The sequence below is a fragment of the Canis lupus genome, chromosome 14 (assembly GCF_011100685.1).
Source record: "Canis lupus familiaris isolate Mischka breed German Shepherd chromosome 14, alternate assembly UU_Cfam_GSD_1.0, whole genome shotgun sequence".
In the NCBI taxonomy this organism is placed as follows: domain Eukaryota; kingdom Metazoa; phylum Chordata; class Mammalia; order Carnivora; family Canidae; genus Canis; species Canis lupus.
In genome coordinates, this window is record NC_049235.1 from 20060483 (window position 1) to 20081165 (window position 20683).

The window sequence follows — 20683 nt, forward strand, 5'->3', positions numbered from 1 at the left end:
TTTCCATAGTCATATCAAAATTTAATTACCAAACTGGATAATTGCTGTAAAAAAATATTTTGAGGGACATCAGTACCCAGCCAGGTATACAACTTGTGTGGTGATTTTTCCTAAGATTTACCTAGTGTTTTACCAATCCCGCTTTAAAAATCTTGGTTTTGAATCAGAAGCTTCTTCTCAGCAATCTGTCCCTCCACCTTTGAGTTTACTCAACATCAAAGTGATGTAGGCCATTCATTTGGCAGTGGCCAGTGACCATTTCTATTTCGCAGACCATGTCTAGGCTGTAGAATTCATCACAGGGAAGGCATGACATTGCCTTTTTAAATTTTATTTCTCTGAGATAAGGCTACTATTCTCTATATGAGATAGAAGACAAACCACGATTTGCATCTTTTTCTACAAAAAGCAAAGGGTTTTCTCTCTCTCTCTCTCTCTCTCTGTTGTGCTCTCTCTCTCTCCCAACCAAAGCCACTTACCAAAACTATTTTTGTAAACTGGAGTTAAATGTCTTGATTTTCCACGTAATGATCACATGTTTTTGTTTTGTCCTGTTGTTTTTTTCTTAAATGTCAGTTGGAAAGTGGTTGCAAACCATTGTTAATTGGTGATCAATAAACTTAGTCTCATGAACGTTGCAGTTGAAAAGGGCTTTAGATGTCATCCTGTCTGAGCATGCCAAATATATTTCTCTACTAAAGACAGATCATAGCATTACTTCCTACTTAGATATGGCCTCAGCATTCTACTTAACTCAGAATTCCCCACAGATACTACCGATTAGAGTTGGCATGCACTTGCTCTCCTGGAGAGTTCAGTCCTTCATTTTATAGATAACAAAATTGAATCCAAAGAGACTAAATGACAGGCTCAAGCCTACAGGAATAGTAAGAGGAAGAGCCGGGGACTTGAACCCAGGAAGTCATGTATTTTGTTGATTTGAAAACATAAGTGGCTGTACATTATATTATTATGGTGGCTGTACATTATATTATTATGACCTGCTACAGCAAACTAATTATGCTGTATACACCTTCACTTTCGTAATTATCTCTCTGGTTTGATAACAAACCAGAATTTGACCAGATAATGCAAGTTCATTCTTTATTTTGTGAAGCTATTGTAATAACACTGCACAGTTGGAAGAAATGCATTGATAATCACAATTTCAAAAAGGAAACAAACTTAAAGATTCTTTTGTTTAAAGAAACAAACCTGAAGTTTAAAAGGAGACATTTCAGCCATCATAACCAGAGCCTAGAGGGAGAAACTCATATGCCTGATACATTGTCCTTTGAAGTCCTGGAACTTTGTGATTCTTCCTCCTTAACTTTGCCACCTTTCAGAGGCAAAGGAGGATGTGTATTTTCAGTCCTAAGAGCACTTCCTGTTCCTCTCCAACCACAGAGGAAAAGAAGTCACCTAGAGAGATATTTCTATCTTCAAACCATGCCAGTTCCTTGACTGTCAGTAAGCTAAGGAGGAGCTCCTTTAAGGTGGCAGAAGAGAATTCTAAGCAAATTATTCAGAGTACATATCACTTTATTTCCAAGAAGGTCAAATTAAAGTTTAAGTTGCAAATAAACAGTAAATCAGTACATGATTATTTTGACTTTTTCTTAGGATAAAGTTTGTTTCTTGTTTCTTAAGAAAAAAAGCAATAAAAGTTAGTAAACCTAAGGCTCACCCATTTTGGAAAGTGAGCTGTCTTAAGTAAGAAAGGAGAATTTGAAAATATTTATCTAAGTAAAGTATATAAACTAGTAATATGAAGGCTTATTCCTTTTTTTATTTAAATTATTCTAGGGTAAATTTTAAGTTTGTCTACCTCCACCCATATTTAGAGTGCTCTTTATGATTTTTTGAACTATTTAATCTGTGCCAAGGTAGAATGATGTCAAATGTGTTGCTCTGAGACTCCAAATTCCTCAAAATCCTATTTATAGAAGAGACACCTTCCCAGTGTTAAAGTTTAGAACTAAACATTATTTTAAAAGAAAGTTATACAAAAAATACAATCACTAAACTTATTTTACTATGTAAATGCTCTTATAAATTTTTGTGCTCTCTTGAAATTATCAAAAAGAGATGATTGGGACTCATGGCCAAGAACACCTCAAAGAACATTTGATATCTGGGGTAGCACTTAAAATGGCCTTGCTACATCAGCAACTAGGAACAATTCTCTTCATATACTTGATGAAATACATTATTCTCCATATATTCCCTGTACATTGAATCCTATCCTATCATTATAGGATTTAAATTGGATGAGGAGACCAGAAAGGAAGAAGCTAAAGGATGATTTCAAAGAAACTGAGGATGCAAAACCTCAGTAGATTCAAGATGTAGTAGTCACTTCTATTTTGATCACTGAGTTATCACTCAGGTTCCAAGGAGAAAATCAATTTAGGGTCCAACAGGAGCATGAAGTTTAAAAGAGGAAAAGACAAGTATCTGAAAATTCTAGAGAAAGCTCTATGAAAAGGACTTGGAATATGCAAAGGACTTGCATTTCACCAAGAAAGCACATAGTAGATGACTCAACAGAGCTTAACAGCTTTGTTACAGAACACCTTTCTGGCAAATCAAATAGGAAACAGAGGGACATGCTCCAAGATGACAGGAGTTCTAGAGATCAAAGTTAAAGAGAAGAAACTGAAGAAAAGAGAAAGTACGTAAATTTAGTGCAGAATGATGTGAAGTTCAAAAGGAGAGGTTTTGGTGATCTTTTGTGGGGTACCAGAAAATCAGGGCATCTCCTTGGGAGATGACAGAGCTATCAGTACATAGCAGATGGCAACCTTGAGTGCCATGTGGGTCCTAAACTAGGAAGATTAGAACACAGGCAGAGTGTACATGCCTAAGAAGGTGAGGGTGCTCAGCTTGATTAAGGAACCAGCCAGACACAGGTAGTCATCAGGGGTAACTTCCTTGAAGGAACCAGGGAGAAATCCCTTGAGAATATCTAAGGAGGGTTTGGAGAAAGGACTATGAGATGATGGGCTTAGTCCTAGAACAAATGCATTTAGTGCTTTTTAAAATAAATTTCTGTCATCTTCTCATGGGAAGTTATTGTTATAAAACTCTATGTTTTCTTAAAGATACTAGCAATTAAAATTCCTTAGAAATGCAAAGGTATTTATCGATTTGTTTCAAAAACAGCTGTGTAGAAGAGAATTGGAAGCCTCTGTCCTATTGTGAAACAGAGCTGGGAGTGAATGATTCCAGCTAAGGAATAATTTGGTGATAGCTGGAGAAAAGCTAGTGATCCCCAACTTCAGGGCTGTATGAAGAAAACAAGGGGGACCCCTGGGTGGCGCAGCGGTTTAGCGCCTGCCTTTGGCCCAGGGCGCAATCCTGGAGACCCGGGATCGAATCCCACGTCGGGCTCCCAGTGCATGGAGCCTGCTTCTCCCTCTGCCTATGTCTCTGCCTCTCTCTCTCTCTCTCTCTCTCTCTCTCTGTGACTATCATAAATAAATAAAAATTAAAAAAAAAAAAAAAGGAAAACAAGGTAAGTCAGGAATCACTCCTACAAGGTAGCCAGGATTTGTTATATGGCAGTAAAGCCATTTGAATCACATAAAATGACGTTTTTAAAAAAATTTTTTTTAATTGTTATTTTTTAATATTTTGGCTGCCCCAAAGTTATGGAAACCAGGCTACACATCTACATGCATAACCACATATAGCCAAAATTGTGAGGGGGAGGGGGTTGGGACAGGGTTTATGGGCAGAGAGCTCTTAAGGGCAGATAATCAAAATATATTAAGTAAAAGCTTATGATGATAATTGACATTTTGAAAACAACTAATCTTTTGGTTATTAAGTAAGTCTTTTCTCCCTGATGAAATGCATTATTTCAAAGGTCCTGGCATATTGCTAATGGACACATTTATGATAGGGAAGAAAAAATTTAGAAAAAATAATCAATCATCCAAGGGTCAGGTCATCTTTCCAATAGAAAATAAGTGCCATCTAAAAAGAAAGAAAAAAAGAAAAAAAGAAAAGAAAAGAAGTGCCATTTAATTATTTAATAGCAAAACACATCAATTTGGTTTTGCAACAAAACAGTCAAAAAATCATCCACAATTAGCCAAAATATTTTACGACCATTTTTCTAAGGTTGTATATTGTTTTTAAAATGACTTATATTAAATGTGCTTCTTAATGTTTTTCAATGTTATAAATAAATTGTTATAATGACCACATCGGAATAATTTTTATAAGTGGCAAGCTAGTGACTGGATAAGGGTCACAATAGGTTAAAAACAAGAATTATTTTTCGTTAAAAAAAAAGGCAGAAGTAGAGCAAAAGAAAAAAACTTAGAGAACAATGGATTAAGAACATAAAGGATCAGAAGTTTTAGAAGATTAGGAAAACAAAACTGGATTTTTTCAGACTGACTTATCAAAAAAAGAATCCACACATGACTAAAAAAGCAAAAAGAATACTGGAAGCAGACATTTAATTGACTCCCCAAAGGGGATTTAGATTTACCACCTAAACTCACCATCTTTCTTCCCACCAGTCATTTTTCTGCTGATAATAAAACTGTTGGCCTGTTTGGTCTTCCAGTTAACTGTTCCATTTATGCCATCAGCACAGCTTAATAAAAAAGCTTTTCAGAATAAAACAAATGCACAAAAAATGAAATTAATGTCAAATTAAAATGACCATCCCAGGTCACCTAATATTAACTGAGATTAGATTCCTTCCAGCCCAGCTAGCTGTTTAATTCCATTTAATAAATATTTGTTGCATGTCAGTACAAGGAATATATGGGGATACAAGGTAAACAAGGCACAGGTCTTGCACCCCAATAAGTTTATAATCTATAAGGATTGATAATTCAGGTACAAAAATATGTATTTCATACGTATTTGTATACCCGAAATACATACATATATGAAATATATACGTATATGAAATATATACATACACACTCACACACAGTAATTACACATATATACAATGACAGAAAGCATAAATACTACAAAACCCTAGGAGGGACATTATCCCTGGTGAGGGATGTTGTGAGAAGTTTAAACTATTTTTTAAATTTCACAGTTGAGTTTTGGAAACATCACATTGGCAGAAATTAACATAATTGGGGTCACGGGATAATTAGTAGGGGCTATCTCTGGAGTGTAGGGCTGCAGTCAGCCCATAAATCAGTGGCCAAAGCAAAAGGAAAATAAAGGTGGGACCAGTTACACGACATCATAGAGATAATACTGAGAAAAAGTTTTCAAATTGCTGCATGTGGGGTTAGTTAAAAGGGGAATCAAAGATGACTTTGAATATTTAATCCAGAGTGACACAGAATAGTAATAAATTATGAATCCCCCCAAAATAAGTCCGTTTCAGGAGAAAGATGATAAATTTCAGCCATATTAAATTCAGGGTGCCACTTGGTTATCAGGTAAAACCATCTAAGAGGAAGATGGAAATAGAACTCTGGTACATAAGAGAACTTAATGGGGCTTCAGATACATTTGGATGTTCATCCCCAGTGGAATGATGTTTGAAGCGAAACCCCAGTACAATTCTTTAAGTAGACCATGTTCCCAGGTAATATGTTTTGGGTACCCTCATATACAAAGTGATCTGGAGAAGATAAACCTTCATGTTCTTGAGCCATTCATCTACCTTATTTCCCATCAACCAATCTACCACTCTTAATGTTACTCCATTTTTCATCCTTACCTTTCAGACATGGGATTTGGGTACCATTTTCCTAACTATAACAATGGGTCTCACTCTCATTCTCCTTTCCTCTAACCATCTCAGGTATGTTCCCTCTGGGTTCAGCTCAGTCCAAGAACCCTGCTCCCCCAGGATATACCCCATAGTTTGGTCCTAGCTTCTGGAGCTGAAATATACCAAGAAGTAATGCACAAAAAAGTGGGAGGGACAACAAAGAGAAAAGAACATGTTAATAAATACATTTATATTGCAAGCACAGAGGATGATTCAGCAAAGAAATAAGAGACAGGGCAGTCAAAGAGGTTGGACAACTGAACCTGAAGTGTCACATATGTCACAGAAGAGGTATCAAGGAGAGTGGAATCCACACTCTCACATACCGCAAAAAGGTCAAAGAGAATGAGAGTTTAGAAAAGACTGCTAGGTGTGTAAAGTGAGACGTTACTGGTGACTCCTTGAAAGTCGAGTTCCAACAAAGTGATAAGAATAGAAGCCAAACTGCAAAAGGTCAAGATGTAGATGCAACAAATACAGTTAATCTTTCAAGAACATTGGCCAGGATAGGGGAGCAAAGAGATGAAATGATACGATGGATAAACTGAGACACAGCCAAGTGCAGAGAGGGCTGGTTATGTGAGTGCAGGGGAACAGATTTCGTTCAGAAGCTGAGGAAAAGACAAATGGTGAGAAAAAGAGAACCAGGAGAAAGAAAAGGAACAAAACTCACCAGACACAGTGCAGGAGAAACCAGAGTGGGTAAGACCAGCACATACAAGTAAAGAAAATACCTCATGATTCGGAAAGGAAGGAGAAGTAAAGACAAAAACATTGGTGGGGGCACAGAAAACTTCGTGTTGAAAGGGCTCCTCACCTTAGTAGATCAGAGATGAACTGTATTTTCTTTTTTAAACTGAATTTTGAAGAAAATTATGAGCTTAAATAAGATTATGGGAAATACCAAGTTCCCTTCCAAATAAAAAAAAAAGAATACAATTCAAAACCCAAGTTATTGAAAACCAACAAGCAAACAAAACCTCAGGTGATCATTTCAGTGATACCTGTGAGTGGGAATCAAATGCCTCAGCATCCCAAGCAAATGAATGACTTGGTTGTATGTAATATTTAAAATATGTAAAATTAAGTGTACTAACGTTATATCTGCCAAAAGATCTATTTCCTGGATGGTTCACCTAATAGATGGTTAATTTGCTTAACAATTGAAATTATGTCCTTTTAAATCTAGATAAGAATTACAGTAGTCACTTCCTAAATAATGTAATCTAAAATAGGATCAGAAATGTTCATAATAGTCTCTTGTGGCAAAATATCCCACCCGTTGGGTTCTCCTGATCACTGGGTTCCAAAGGCAACACACTGCTCATATAAGAATCACTTGGGCAGCTCTCTAAAAATACATATTCATACCCCAAAATATTTTGTAACAAAAAAATTTAAAAACACATATTCATGACTCCACCATGGAGAGTTTAGGAAGGTGGGTTACACAATTTCATCAGTTAATACTCATAGACAAATATGAACTCTAGAAGGCTGATAGAAGAACTACAGAATTCAAGGGTATATAGGATATTCAACTGAGTCGCATATGTACCAAACACAGGCTGACTTTAGAACTGAAAACCTTCTCGACTCCCACCTCCACTTCTCAATGGATTGAGGAATTACCATAAAGAGAGAATGGCCTGAGTATCCAGACAGCATCCCTTTTGTTCCCGCCTTTGTTTTAGCACAGCAGTTCTCAGACTATATATGCATAAGAATCAGTGTTCAGAGTTATACACACAAAACTACACATATTGTACTTTATGAGTGATTTTAAGAATTTACCAAGATGACAAGTCTTATGAGATATTTTTGTCTTCCACTCTGTCACGTCCTTGCCAGGTGAGCCAGCATATCATTGCTCATAATTTCCAGGTCCTATATAAAGGTCATCCAGTTGGCTTTTACAAGATTCAAAAGACAAATTTGATTGGTTTCTCAATCATTAAAAAATGGAAGCAGCGTAAGACATCCCACTGGTATTGCTCTATTTTAAGGGCAGCACTGCTTTGAGCATATTCATTTTTTAAAAACTTCATAGTGATCCACCTAAAGTTCTCCTATGACCACAGAAGACTACAAGACCAATACATCTAATTAAAAAAAAAAGACAATTTTTTTATGATGCCACCCACCATACAATGTCACTAAAGGCAAGACACAACACCACAGATGGAGGTCTGCTTAATCATTCAAGTCCCACACCTCGGGAGAGGAAACTCAATAACATGGAAATAACTATTTGTTTTTAATTGTGTGTCCAAGATAATGGATCTACTCGACTAGCTTCTTGTATAGAAAATTACTATAATCCGGGATCCCTGGGTGGCGCAGCGGTTTGGCGCCTGCCTTTGGCCCAGGGCGCGATCCTGGAGACCCGGGATCGAATCCCACATCAGGCTCCTGGTGCATGGAGCCTGCTTCTCCCTCTGCCTATGTCTCTGCCTCTCTCTCTCTCTATCTGTGACTATGATAAATAAATAAAAAAAATTAAAAAAAAATTAAAGAATGCATGACCTATGTGCATTCATAAAAAAAAAAAAAAAAAAAAAAAAAAAAGAAAATTACTATAATCCATGCAATGACAAATGCAGATACTCACTGAAAAACGCTCTGATTTTAAAGTTTGATTTTTGTTATAAAAAGACCAAAGCATTTCTTTTTCTGTGAGAACAAATTTCCTTAGTTAGCATGGGAAAATATAACTTAATTTAAAAAATATTTGCTCTATATATAACTTTTCAAGATTAAATCTAACGTGCAAAAAAATTTCAATGTGTATAGACTGGTTCTTGGACTCCTTCCAAAGATAACAGACCATCTTCAGAAATCTTGAAAGAAATTCCACTGTGCTCATCGGGTTCGTGATAATCTCTGCTACAATTGTACCTGGTTGTGAGTTTTGCTGTAATTCATAAACACAAAAGCAAAGAATAACATACATACTGCATTTACACAGCCCAAACTAAAGAGACATTCAGACAATTAACTGGCATAGACAATTTAACCAATTCCTCAACACCTCCTCTCAAAAATCATCAAAGCCTGAATTAACCCAAAGGTGGCTGGCATGCTCTGAAATTCCCTAGAAACCATACAGTACTTAAAGTTTGTCTTAATATTCCATGATTTATTCTGAGTCTTGTAGCAGCATGACTGACGACATTTCATCTGGCCTGGGGCAAACACTCTCTGAAGAGACATTACTCTTTCCCAAACCTGAATAATTTGCAGACTTGGGAAGGAGGGGTTTGTTATTTAATAAAAGCAATTGAAGAGCTGTGAATGGTGACTGATTGCTGATGAGCTAATCAGAATGTCCAGGGAAAGAAATAATAACTTACTCCGACATTGTTGTCCAAGTAAACAGCAGGAAATGCCAAATGAAATTTAATCTGATTAACACACTCACTTTAGAACCAAACTGTCATGTCTTTCTCTGTCTACTGTCTCATCTGTCTCTTTTCATATTTCACTGGAAGGGGACACAGACTTTGTTTTCATATAGTGGATATACAGTTCACGTCCCTGACATCTCTCTGCTTCTCTCACCATTCCCCACATCACTATGTTGCCCTCTTACCCCTACATCTCTTCCCTTCCTTTATGCACCATCCTTAATACTTTTTACATTGTATCTCATATTAAGATGGTTTCATATTTTTCCAAAAATGTTCTTTGACAGTATTGTTAGCTACCATGTTTTGAATGCTAAGTGTGAGGCACGACACTGAGTTTTATATCTATTAAGTGATTTAATCCTTACATTATCACCTATGTGAAGTAGGCATTACTTGTTCCATATTGCAGTGAGGACCAGAAGTCTTGGGAAATCATGTAATTTACTCAGGTCCTATATTTACTAAGTGGCAGAGTTGAATTTTGAACCCATTTCTTGGCTTACCACAAAGTCCATGTCACCTACTCATCAATACTAACCCCAAATGGTTAAATGGGAAAGCATTTTGTAAACTACATATTTTTAAATGTAATTTGAAATATTGTCATTACTAGTAAGTCATCTTCAACTTATTTTTCTTTCCAGAAAAACTGTTTCCCCTGAATTAGAAATATCAAGAATGAGTCAATGCCCATAAAAATGTATTCCATGCATTATGTGTGTGTGCGTGCATACACACACACACACAGACAATTCATTAAAATAGGAGAACTAAAAAGTTGGAAACCACGGAAGGAGAAAGCTTTGCTGGAAAGACCTGTCCATTCAAACCTCAGGAAAAGATATTGCTAAGAGAAAAATTAACAGCAGGATTTTAAACCTAAGAATGTTGAAATAAGAAGCATTCAAACTTTGTTAAAACATTAGAGTTCCAGCAGAGAAAACATAAGTCATTATTAAACACATTTGAAAATTATTTGAATTTCATAATTTTAGTGCAAGCTAGGTAAGATATTAGACATTAGAGTGAAATTAAGTTGGAATACAGAAATACAGTGTTTTCTATCAGAGTCTCTGAAGACAGAGTGTCTGGGTTAAAATCCTAGTTTTTGTCCACTGGACAAGTTATATACTGTCTCTGTACCTCAGTTTCCTTCTCTGCCAGTGACAGTCTAGTGCTGGTTCATAGAAACATTTTATGAGATATTAAACAAGATAATACATTTAAAACCTTCAGAAAAGTGCTTCGCACAAAATGATGTTCTCAAAAAAATGTGAGCTATTATTGCATTTAATCTACAATATGAAGAAAATTTGAGATTCTTTTAAATGTAATTTCTTAAAAAGTAAACGTTTAAATGAAAAAAATTGTTGTGAATCCAGTTGGCATTATAGACTTTAGCACTCTTTGTTTTCACAGTCAGGAGACACATGAGAAATGATAATACTTCATAGCTGAGTGGAGTAAATGCTGGAGGCTGCTAATGAGCAGAGGCAATAGCCCAGGGGCTCCAACCACCCCCAAGTCCATGCGGCCTCCCGGAGGATTGAGAAGATGGCACTGGCCACGGCATGCTGGGTGAAAGCTACAGCTTAATCCTTTTGAGGAAAGCCAGATGTAATAAGAAGCAAGTCATATTGATACGTGCTATCTCTGACTCTCATAAACTCTTGGGAATTTTTCTTGAGGAAATATAGCAACAGATGCAAAAATTGCATGGACACAAGATTCAACTTTGCATCATACATATCAAAATTGGTGGTGGGGGGATTAAATGTCCAATAAAAGAAAAAGTGTTGATTTGATAGAATAGTTAATGGAGAAGGGACAGTTATCCTCTTCTCTTGGTAGTTTTGCTCCTTTGCTCAAAGAGCCTGACCAAAACATATACTGTGATTCCACAGCCTGGAAACGGTACTGTGTTCCATTTCAGAAACATTAGATGAATAGGGAGCACCAGTGGGACCCTTAACAAAAGGGATGCCTGATAGATGCGGTAGTTATACACACCATTATAATTTAATGTCCTGATCTGCAAAATGTTTGGACTATTTTGAAACTAATAAAATTTAGAAAAGGAAGAATAGCAAATAGTACACAGACTATGTGAAATCTAGTGTAATAGTGCAATCTAGTGGAAAAGGATTAAAAGACAGAGTGTAAGAGCTACTACTGGGTTAGGGGAAGTCAAACTGTCAGAAAAACTCTGTTCAAAATAAAACACACACACACACAAAATAATCCTTACGAGGTTTTTCTAATTAAGAAACCTCTGAAAGAGAAATACTCTCATATTTGTTGTTTACTCGGAACTGTCATTCCTTTTCTTGATTACAGAAGCCCTACATCCTCACTGCAACGTATTCAAATAGTATAACCAGGAGGGTACAAAACGTAAAAATCCCCTCTCATCTATCTGTGGCCTCTCTCCAATGCCTAGGGGAGCACTCTCAATGGGCTCTGCATCTTTCCACGTGTATGCCTACGCAGACCTGTGTTTGTGCACATACACATAGACACACACCGCAGGATCTTTTTTACATAATATGACCACACTTTTTTTCCTTATCATATATCTCGGACGTGTTTACATGATACCACATTTGAAGGTTGCACTGCTTCACACCGTGTGGCGCAAACATAATTTCCTTATCGGCACCTCGAAGTCAGCCTGTCCGGACTAGGACTCCTGATCTTCCCCTTGAAGTCTGGGCCTCTTCCGTCATTCCTCATGCCATGAAGGGCACCTCCATTCATCCCCCTGAATATGACAGAAATCTAGAAATCATCCTTGACTTCTCCTCTTGCTGGTATCCATGGCGAATTCAATCACAGCCCACTCCTGTTGCTATTTACTCCCCCAAATGTCCATCCTGGCCTCTCTCCCCAGTACTGTCCCAGCACAGGAGGTCTTCATCTCCATTGAGGATTACAAAAGTAGCCTTCGAACTAGTAAGCAGCAAGCTGTTCTGACCCCTCCAACCTCTTCACAAAGCAGCCAAAATGCTCTTTTTGAGATGCAAATCTGATCTGGTCCTCCTCAAACCCCTCCACAGACTCCCCATAGATTTTAGGATAAAGATTACACTCTCTAAGGTGGTCTAACATGTCGGGCAAAATTTGCTCCCCGACCTCCTATCTCACTTCCTCTCACATTGGGTTCCCTCTTCTCTCTCAACTCCAATTTCCCTGGATTTCTTCCAGCACCTCCTATTTGCCAAGTCAATCTGCCCCAGGGCCTCTACAGAGCTCTTCCTTTTACCTCAAATACACCTTTCCTCTTCACCTCACTAACATTTACTCATCCTTCATATCTGAGTACTTCCTCAGAGAAGCCTCCCTTCATCCCCCTGGCCAAATCCTCTCCTTAGAAATCCTAGTAGTGTTTGTAGCACCTATCATAGCTCTAAGGGCACATATATGTGTGTGATTATTTGATTAATCTTTATCAACTCCAGTAGTGTCAAAGTTCCATAAAGCTGGGACCATATAATCCCCAGCATCTAACACGAGTCTCAAAACCAGTTGACACCCAGGAAATAAATTAAAAAAAGAATAATTAGTAGAGATGACCAGTACTTTTTCTAATTTTTCATTGTTGCTATCAATACTACAATAAACATCTTTATACTTTTGAGCACTTTCAAAAGTCTATCTGCAAGCTAAACTCTTAGAAGTAAAACAGCTACACAAAAACATAGCATACATTTCAAATTCTGATAAGCACATGTAGCAACCTGTTCTGTTTCCACTTCTGCAGTACTGGTCTTTGATTAGAATCAACTCTATAGCTATAGAAAAAATGGAAAATGTTAAAGGTGCTACATTGATTAACTATTTCACAGGACAGAAAAACTAGCGTCATTTTACTGCATAACAAGAAACACCAATTTGCTAAGGAGGGAAAAAAAAAACAACAAAAAGACCGTTGGGGCGAGTTTTTTTTTCTTTTCTTCTGCATTCCAAGGTAAAAGAATAACTTTATATGTATGCCTATTGCTGAAGAAACAGGAAACTAAAATATTTCACTTTAACTACTATAGGAAAATTAACTGTGATCTCTTCTTTCAAATTTGCAGTAAACCCCAAATCTCCATAATAATCAAAGTGGTGGCCAGATGAATGAGTGAAGCATTAAAGAATAGGGAAGAATTTACACCAGAGCTGTCTAACTCCTAAGCATTTTTGAAATGAGCAGCTTCGTTTGTCAGAAAAGAAAAAGTCTGCCTTCCATGTCACAACAGATGCCGTGGCAATTCCCGTGGTACAGAATGCCGAAGATCTATTCTAAAAATCTGATTAGTCCAAGGCAATTAAGTAGAAAGTGAGACATGCTAAAGATGAGTGCTTTGTAAGTAATAAAACACATTTAAACCACTATTGCATAAATATGGCATAAAATTTCTTAGTGAAGGAAGATCCAAAAATAAAAATTCTACCAAAGTGACTCTAGAAGAAACAGCACTTTAGCTTTACCCACACTAATTTTTTTTCAAGAATAGAATGTTAGTAATCATGCCAAGCAACTTAAGTTTTGAGACCACCTATTTATTTCCTAAGACAACTTCTTTTAAGCTTCAAAATTTAACACAGGATTATTTACTTCCCAGGAGCAGGAGCAAGCATTGCATTCAAGGAATCACAACTAGCTGCCTGTGGATCAGGTGAACGAGCGCTGACAAGCCAGAAGCTCATCTCTGAGCATTTCTCTCTCGGAAATATGAGCTCAGCGCAGGAACGCCTGTGGCATCTTCAACAACTGGGAAGCGAGCCATTACAAGTTGCCCTGTGCATTATTACAATCCCACAGAAGTGCAAGGCACTTGTATAAAAGATAAAGAAAATAAGGAGAAACTTGTTCAACATGAAAAAAATATACTTCACACAGAGTTAGAGTGACCATATTCCTGACCTAACAATTTGAGCTAGAACATTGTGGCCATGTGGGGGAGAAGGGGGAAAGAGGCAGGAGTAAAAGAGGAAGGAAAAAGTTGGTTTAAAAAAAAAAAAAAAAGATCTGAAGAATGTTTTCTTCCTTCTTTACATCTCTCATCCAAGTCCCCCTTAGTTTTCAAGGCCCTGGGACATAAAATTAGTTTCTGTGGAGCCAGACGTGATACAAGTCATCACTCCTCAGAAGTGGGATCCTCTGTGGTGTACTCTACAAATTAATTTTGAGCAATCAAGTTTCCAAAGTTAGGTACAGTAATCAAACTGGACAATCAAGAGGTGGATGGAGGAGAAAGAATATCTGCCACAAGACATGTTTGAGACGCTAAGAATGTGCCCCTGAGAGGGTCAGAATCCAGGTTAACCTGAAATGGAGAGAAGTTAAAACAGCACATGGGGGGACGCTACTTTTGATGGAAAGGTTTTATCTTCAACTGAAAAGCTTAAAAATTGTAACTAAGTATTGCAAAGATATATGAGGGGTGAACACTGCAGAAAGGAGAACTGCCCCCCGTTTCCCCCAGGGTAAAAGGATCTAGCAGTCAAGGACTTAGCTGTCCTGCCCCAGCGGCCAGCCCAGCCGCGGCGGCTGCTCCTCCTTAACCCTGGGTGCCCCAGCATCTGCGGCCACTCTGCCCGGGAAGCCTGCTCCCAGCCAGCAAGAAACATCAGGAAAGGAGGAAGGATAGGAGACAAGTTAAGGCCAGGACACTCTGCAGTGGGGGAGGAAAAAAAACCAACAAAGCCAAAAGCCCTTTAATTCTCTTCTCGGATATTCATGTTTGAAACAGAATAAGAGGGTAGGAAGGAATGTGTTAAATTGCCCAGTTGCAGCTACTTTCAAGTTGTAAGAGATCAACTTGCAACACATAGGGCTATTCTTCTTGGACAGTTTATCAGAAAAAAAAAATGTTTCCATCACAAGTATCTTTGCTGTCCTACATGAAAATGTTATCATGGCCTTCAGATTAAAGATGAATTGCAAATAAAGGTGAATATTTCTGATATATTAAAAGAACAGCCCAAGTAAAGGTGTTAAGTCGATTCCCTTGCTGAGCTGCACTAACTGTTAGAAAGGTCTCGAGTTGAAATCCATCTCTACCTTTTACCCACTGATGCTAGTTCTGCTTTCCGGAGCAAACAGAAGAGAGTTTATGTCTACTTTTAGTCTTCAAGCTAAACATTTCCAGACCCTTTGAGGATACCTCCTATGACAGGATTGCCAGACCCCTCACCATCCCCACGGACTGTTCTGGAAGTTGTCTAATTTGTCAACGTCTCTCTTTAAATGTGACAGCCAGAAATGGACACAATACTACAGATGTGGTTAATTAGAGTGGGGTACTATTAATTTTTGTGACATATGGACACTATACTCTTATCAGAATCTGAATTTGATTTTTTTCTTGTTTGCAGACACATCAAGCCCCTGGCTCATATTAACCTTCTTTTTCCTCAAAAATTGCCACCACATTAAGTCACCTCTTTCCTTATATACCAATGAATAATGATGCATTTACTGCCATAAAATATCTTTCTGCTAGCATTGCAGCCTATTTTAACCATATTAACTCTGAATTCTGTTATCTACTTATAACAGCTACCCCTTTGCAAGTCATCCCTGGATATTAAAGCAAGCATCTTAGATCTTGATCAAAGTCATTCATAAAAATGTTGAAAAAGAGAAGACCCAGGGCAAAGGCATGGATCTATCCCCAGGGACCACTCTCGGACCCCAACCCAGTAACCCACACACCTGGCTGGTGCTAGTTTAGCCTGCCTCATGCTCACAAAGCAATCTCGCTAGGCTACACACCATCTCACACAAGAGCATCTAAAGCCTAAAATGCTTTGCTGAAAACAAGATTCACTCATGTTTCAAAACAAAGTGTACAAAGCTACACATATTAAAATTACAGTCTTTGAAAAATACATATACATGCAGAACAAAGACTAAAAGGAAAGGAGCATCAATGGAAATGTCTGTTCCTGCCTCAGATTGTGGAGATTGTTTTTTATTCAATACTGTCTTTACTATAGTTACATTGTTTAAAAATTGAAGACACTAGGAATTCTGCTTAGAATGTTGTTTGGAGGCAGTTCATGTAAAACAGCTTTAAGAGCACTGAGACTTATACGATCCTACCAACTTGAAAACTCCAATCAAAAAATATTCATTTAAAAAGACTTGTTGATCCTTAGGAACATCAGCTTCTTTTTTTGAATTTTGCACTCCTGTTGTTGGCTAACATTTCTGGAAATCAGAGAGACAGCAGACCGGATAACAGTATTCTGAAGTTTAGAAAAAGCCTGAATGTTGTTGTGTGTGTGAGAGAGAGTCAGTCTGTTCATGACTGTCTGTCTGTCTGTCTGTCTCTGCTCGAGAAGTTCAAAAGGATGAAAAGGGGGGAAAAGAGTCACCATGTTAATAGTTTTGTGAAGCTCTGGACTACAACACAGCTCCATCCCAAGAATTTCTAGCAGACAAGTAAATTCACAACATCTATTCACCTAGAATCCTTTTATACACTAAGAGCGGGAAATAAGATCAGCAATAGGATTTGCACCTTGGTGTTTAGAGCTGAGGCAAGGGTAGGGTTTAAGAGAAGGAGTCAGAAAGAGTAAGTGTGTGCTACAGTTAGCATAAAGGAAAAAGAAACAAAGTGGCTGGTTATTTGGGAGAAAATAGGATCTATAAATCCTGCCCTTATTGGAATCCCCAAACAATCTGAATATTTGATGAAGAATTTTTTAACATGTCAGGGTTTCTTCACTCCTTCAGCATTTTGTTTAGAGTGTGGTATTCATCAGTGGGAAACCAGTGTTAGAATCTGAAATACATGTTTTCTTTATCTCTTTGAGGTGGTCTCTCACTAGTTTTCTCTGGTGCTATCCCTAGTTATTTTTTCATGTCTGAGAGAGAGAGACAAGTAAAAATTCCATTTTGTTTAAAAATACAATTTGTCCATTGTCCTAGAAGCTAAATATATCAGGTAAACCAACAGCTTTTAGATTGATGGCAACTCTTATAATAAAGAGATAAGATGACGAAATACTAAGTCTAATATGACCAAATACTAAGTCCAGCTATACTGACAACTGAAAATTTTACTTTGCTTAGAAATAAATTTTCCCTACCATACCAAAAGTTAAGCCAAATGCATGTGGCAAATCAGCAGGTTCATAGGTCCAAAGCAAATTTTCATTTAAGAGATAAAATGTCCAACTAGAAAGTCCAGTTATTATTTGACAAGTGAAAATTCCACTTCGTTTGGAAATACAATTTTCCCACCACCCTAGAAATCAGGCTAAATATACGAGGTAAATCAAGAGCTTCACAGATACATGGCAAATTGTCATAAAATAGGTAAATGTCCAAGTAGAAAGTGCAGTTATTACCTGACAAGGGAAAATTCTACTTTGTTTTGAAATGCAATTTTCCTACTACATAAGAAGTTAAATGCAGGTGGTAAAACAACAGCTTCATAGATCCAGAGCAAATGCTCTTAAAAATGGATTAAAGTGTTCAAACACAATGACCAGTTATTATTTGATAAAATAAATATGCTCATTAACACTTTCTTTTGCTTTACATGTAATCTTGTGGAAAATAGGTAACAAATAGTCAATGGTGGGAAATATCTGAGAATATAAAAAATTCACTTAGGATACTAAATGTCAAAAAAAGTGTTCAAAATTCCTGTCTATTAATTGGGGCAGAGGGGCAGTTAATGTTGTTTTGTAAGATAACATAAATGTTATCTAAAGTATTTGTCTATCAATGTATTTTTGTGTTTACTTTTAATATTGTTTTGTTGTTTCATATTTTTAAAGTTTTATCATAATTACGTACCAATATATGTCATTTTTTCTTAGAAAATTCTATTTCTAAGCAAAGTAAAAATTATTTCATATGTTGAGAAATAAAAAACACAAAGAAATACACCAAAATGATAACTATGTGTATGTCAGAACACACAGATCAGAGGAAATTCTCGGTTCTCTAGTTTTAAATATTTACGTCCTATTGTTGTTCATTTAAAATTTTAATTGTAAAAAGTAATTAATGTTATCTCCTTTTTAAAAAAACCTCTGCAAATTTAATGTTATCTGACAGGTCTCTTTGGAAAGAAAATAATGAAGGAAAATTAATTTGATCTCATTTTTAAGAATCATACATATGCAGCTTTAAGAGAAATACATATCTCTCATAAAAAAAGTCTGAAAAAAGTAAACTCCATAATGTTTACGGGGGTTAGTTCAGGATGAAGAGGTCACAGGTGATCTTGATTTTCTTGGTTTTTGTTTTTTTTTTTACCCCCCAGTTTTCTGGAGTTTTTTTCTCCTGAATTTTGTACAGTGAGTAAGAATCTAGTATGATAAAAATAATACTAAAGCTGTTTTTATATTAGAAAAATTCTGGTTAACATTTTGAAATAAAAAATTAAATTGGTTCAAAGTGGTTCAAACTTCAAGTGTCTTGGGATAGATTTTTAAACTTTTAGTTTCCCTACCATCTATCTTGGTTTTTAACGTCACTTTTTAGGAAAAGAATACCTATCAGTTAACAATTAGATGAAGTAACTTTTTCTAGATTGAAAAAAAAAAAAAATCCTAAAGAGTTGACAGTTCGGCCGTCAAGAGAATGGTACTCTGGCATACATAAGAATCCAAAAATTATTTTATCTTGCAGAAAAGGATGAACATCTCAAGATTAAAAAGCACTTCTAAAAAATATAATTGTGTTCACCCCCAACTTCCTAGGAAAATCTATCTCATTGTTGGAAATCTTCATTCATTCATTCATTCATTCATATGGTCAACATTTAATTTCTGACAGAAAGTAATATCTCAGTAAATGTGCTCCGGTTTTGTTTATTCTTAGAAAAGCTAGCTTCAAGTCCGATCCCTGACACCTTGTCCTCTACAACGGGCCAAATTCCTATTTATCCCATACGTATAAATAATCTGGGGCAAAGGTACTAAAATATGCTCCATTTTAGCCTTCAACTGCAAAGGTCTCATCCGTATTTCAGAAACCTCATCCAGCTGTAGACAATCGGTTTTCCATTTTTAACTTAAACAACTTCTAAGATCATCAACAAATTATCCTGCTCGGAGCCTAACACTTTTGAGGCGCTTAAATGGAAATCCTCGTTGTTGTGGTGGTTGTCGTCTAAGTCTAAGCATCCTTCCTCATCAGGATTTCAGGCGCTGGTAACTCCCTGCAATTTTATCTAACGTCAAATACGTATGTTTCTGTGCATAAATACACACAAACATTTGCGGCAGAATCTCGGCAACACGCTGGAAAGGATTAAACATGCGGTTACCGTGACTAAACGTATTCATTCTCTCTACAAGATTTAGAGAAATGTAACGTTGCAGGGAGAACGAGGGCTCTGGCTGAACCTTGTAATCACCGCCTAAAGGCCATAGCTGGGAGCCTCCGGAGCCTCCGGGCGCAGGGGAGGCATCCACAGCTGCTTTTAATTGTTTCTGCTTTTCAAAACAGCGCACTTGGTGGGGCAAATGTTGTCGCAGCGGCTCCGGCCGGGGCCGGGGTCACCCCTGACCCGCACGCGCCCTGCTTGGCTCCCGGTATCTCACGATCCGCCGCCCGCTCCGGGAAACCCCAGAAAACACGACCTCGCCGCCGCCGCCGCCGCCGCCGCCGCCGCGAAAACGCTCTTAGGAAGAAGGGGGGGAATTAGGTGTTCCAAAGGCACGTTTTTGTGCTCTCTCCGGATCGAATTCAAGGAAAAGAGGGAAAGGGTGCGATTGTGTGGAAGGGGACGCAGCCCGACCCCCGTTTCCTATGGCTCGTCTCCGGGCCGCAGCGCCCCACTCGTGCGGTAACGACCCCCCAGGAAAATGGGCCACAACCCCCAAGTCTTTGCAGCTAGGGGATGAGGAAAGGTCCACCACCAGGGCTGGGAAACGGGGGGCGAGGGTGAGGGGGCTGGGGGTGGTAGGAATGGAAACTGGAGCGGGAATCTCTGCGAGCTCCGGGCAGGGAGGGGCCCGCGGGGGCGCAGAGAAAAAAGGCCAGGGGTCAAGCCTGGGAAGGGCCTCCCTGGGCCCGGGGATTGGGGCGCGGGGTGCGGTGGGAACGGGGGCAGCAAGAGGGGAGGACACCCAGGAGATGCGCCCAGACACCCCAAAACCCGGGCGGGGGATGGGGAGGCGGCGGCCTGTTGGCCCCAGCACCTCCCGTCGCGCGCGGGCCACTAACCTGTCAGCAAGAAGGTGCCAGTGGTCGCGGGGCTCATCCTGCGTGTCCCCCGACCCTGTCCCGTCCAAGCACAAGGGTCTCCCAGCTCCCACCACCGGGGCAATTGCATTCTTGGCCTGGCTAGGCCGGCCGTCCTCGACTCTCCCTCCCCTCCCCTCCCTTTCTTCTTTCCTCCCAGCTTGGCCGGTTCAGCATCAGCATCCCGCACCCCCTCCTTAATCCCGTGCTCCCTCTAGCGGCGGGCCCGCGTAGCGCGGCCGCCGCCCCCACCCCCACCCCATCCCCACCCCATCCCCCCTCCGCCCCCGCTCCCCTCCGCCC

General features: G+C 38.6%; 1 protein-coding gene across 8 annotated transcripts in view; it reads right to left on the bottom strand.

Moving 5' to 3' along the window:
* The window catches only part of SGCE (sarcoglycan epsilon), a 68710-nt gene extending 48158 nt beyond the window's left edge, over positions 1–20552 (bottom strand). For 2 of the 8 annotated variants that reach the window (XM_038556842.1, XM_038556847.1), the window contains exons 1-2: positions 20363–20552; positions 4518–4625 (exon numbers count right to left, since the gene is read on the bottom strand). In XM_038556842.1, coding sequence (XP_038412770.1) covers positions 4518–4625; positions 20363–20471 — 217 coding nt within the window. In that variant the 5' untranslated portion in view covers positions 20472–20552. The remainder of the gene's footprint in view (positions 1–4517; positions 4626–20362) is intronic. The other 6 variants (XM_038556841.1, XM_038556843.1, XM_038556845.1 and 3 more) reach the window with 6 other exon arrangements.
* Between the last annotated feature and the right edge of the window lie 131 nt (positions 20553–20683).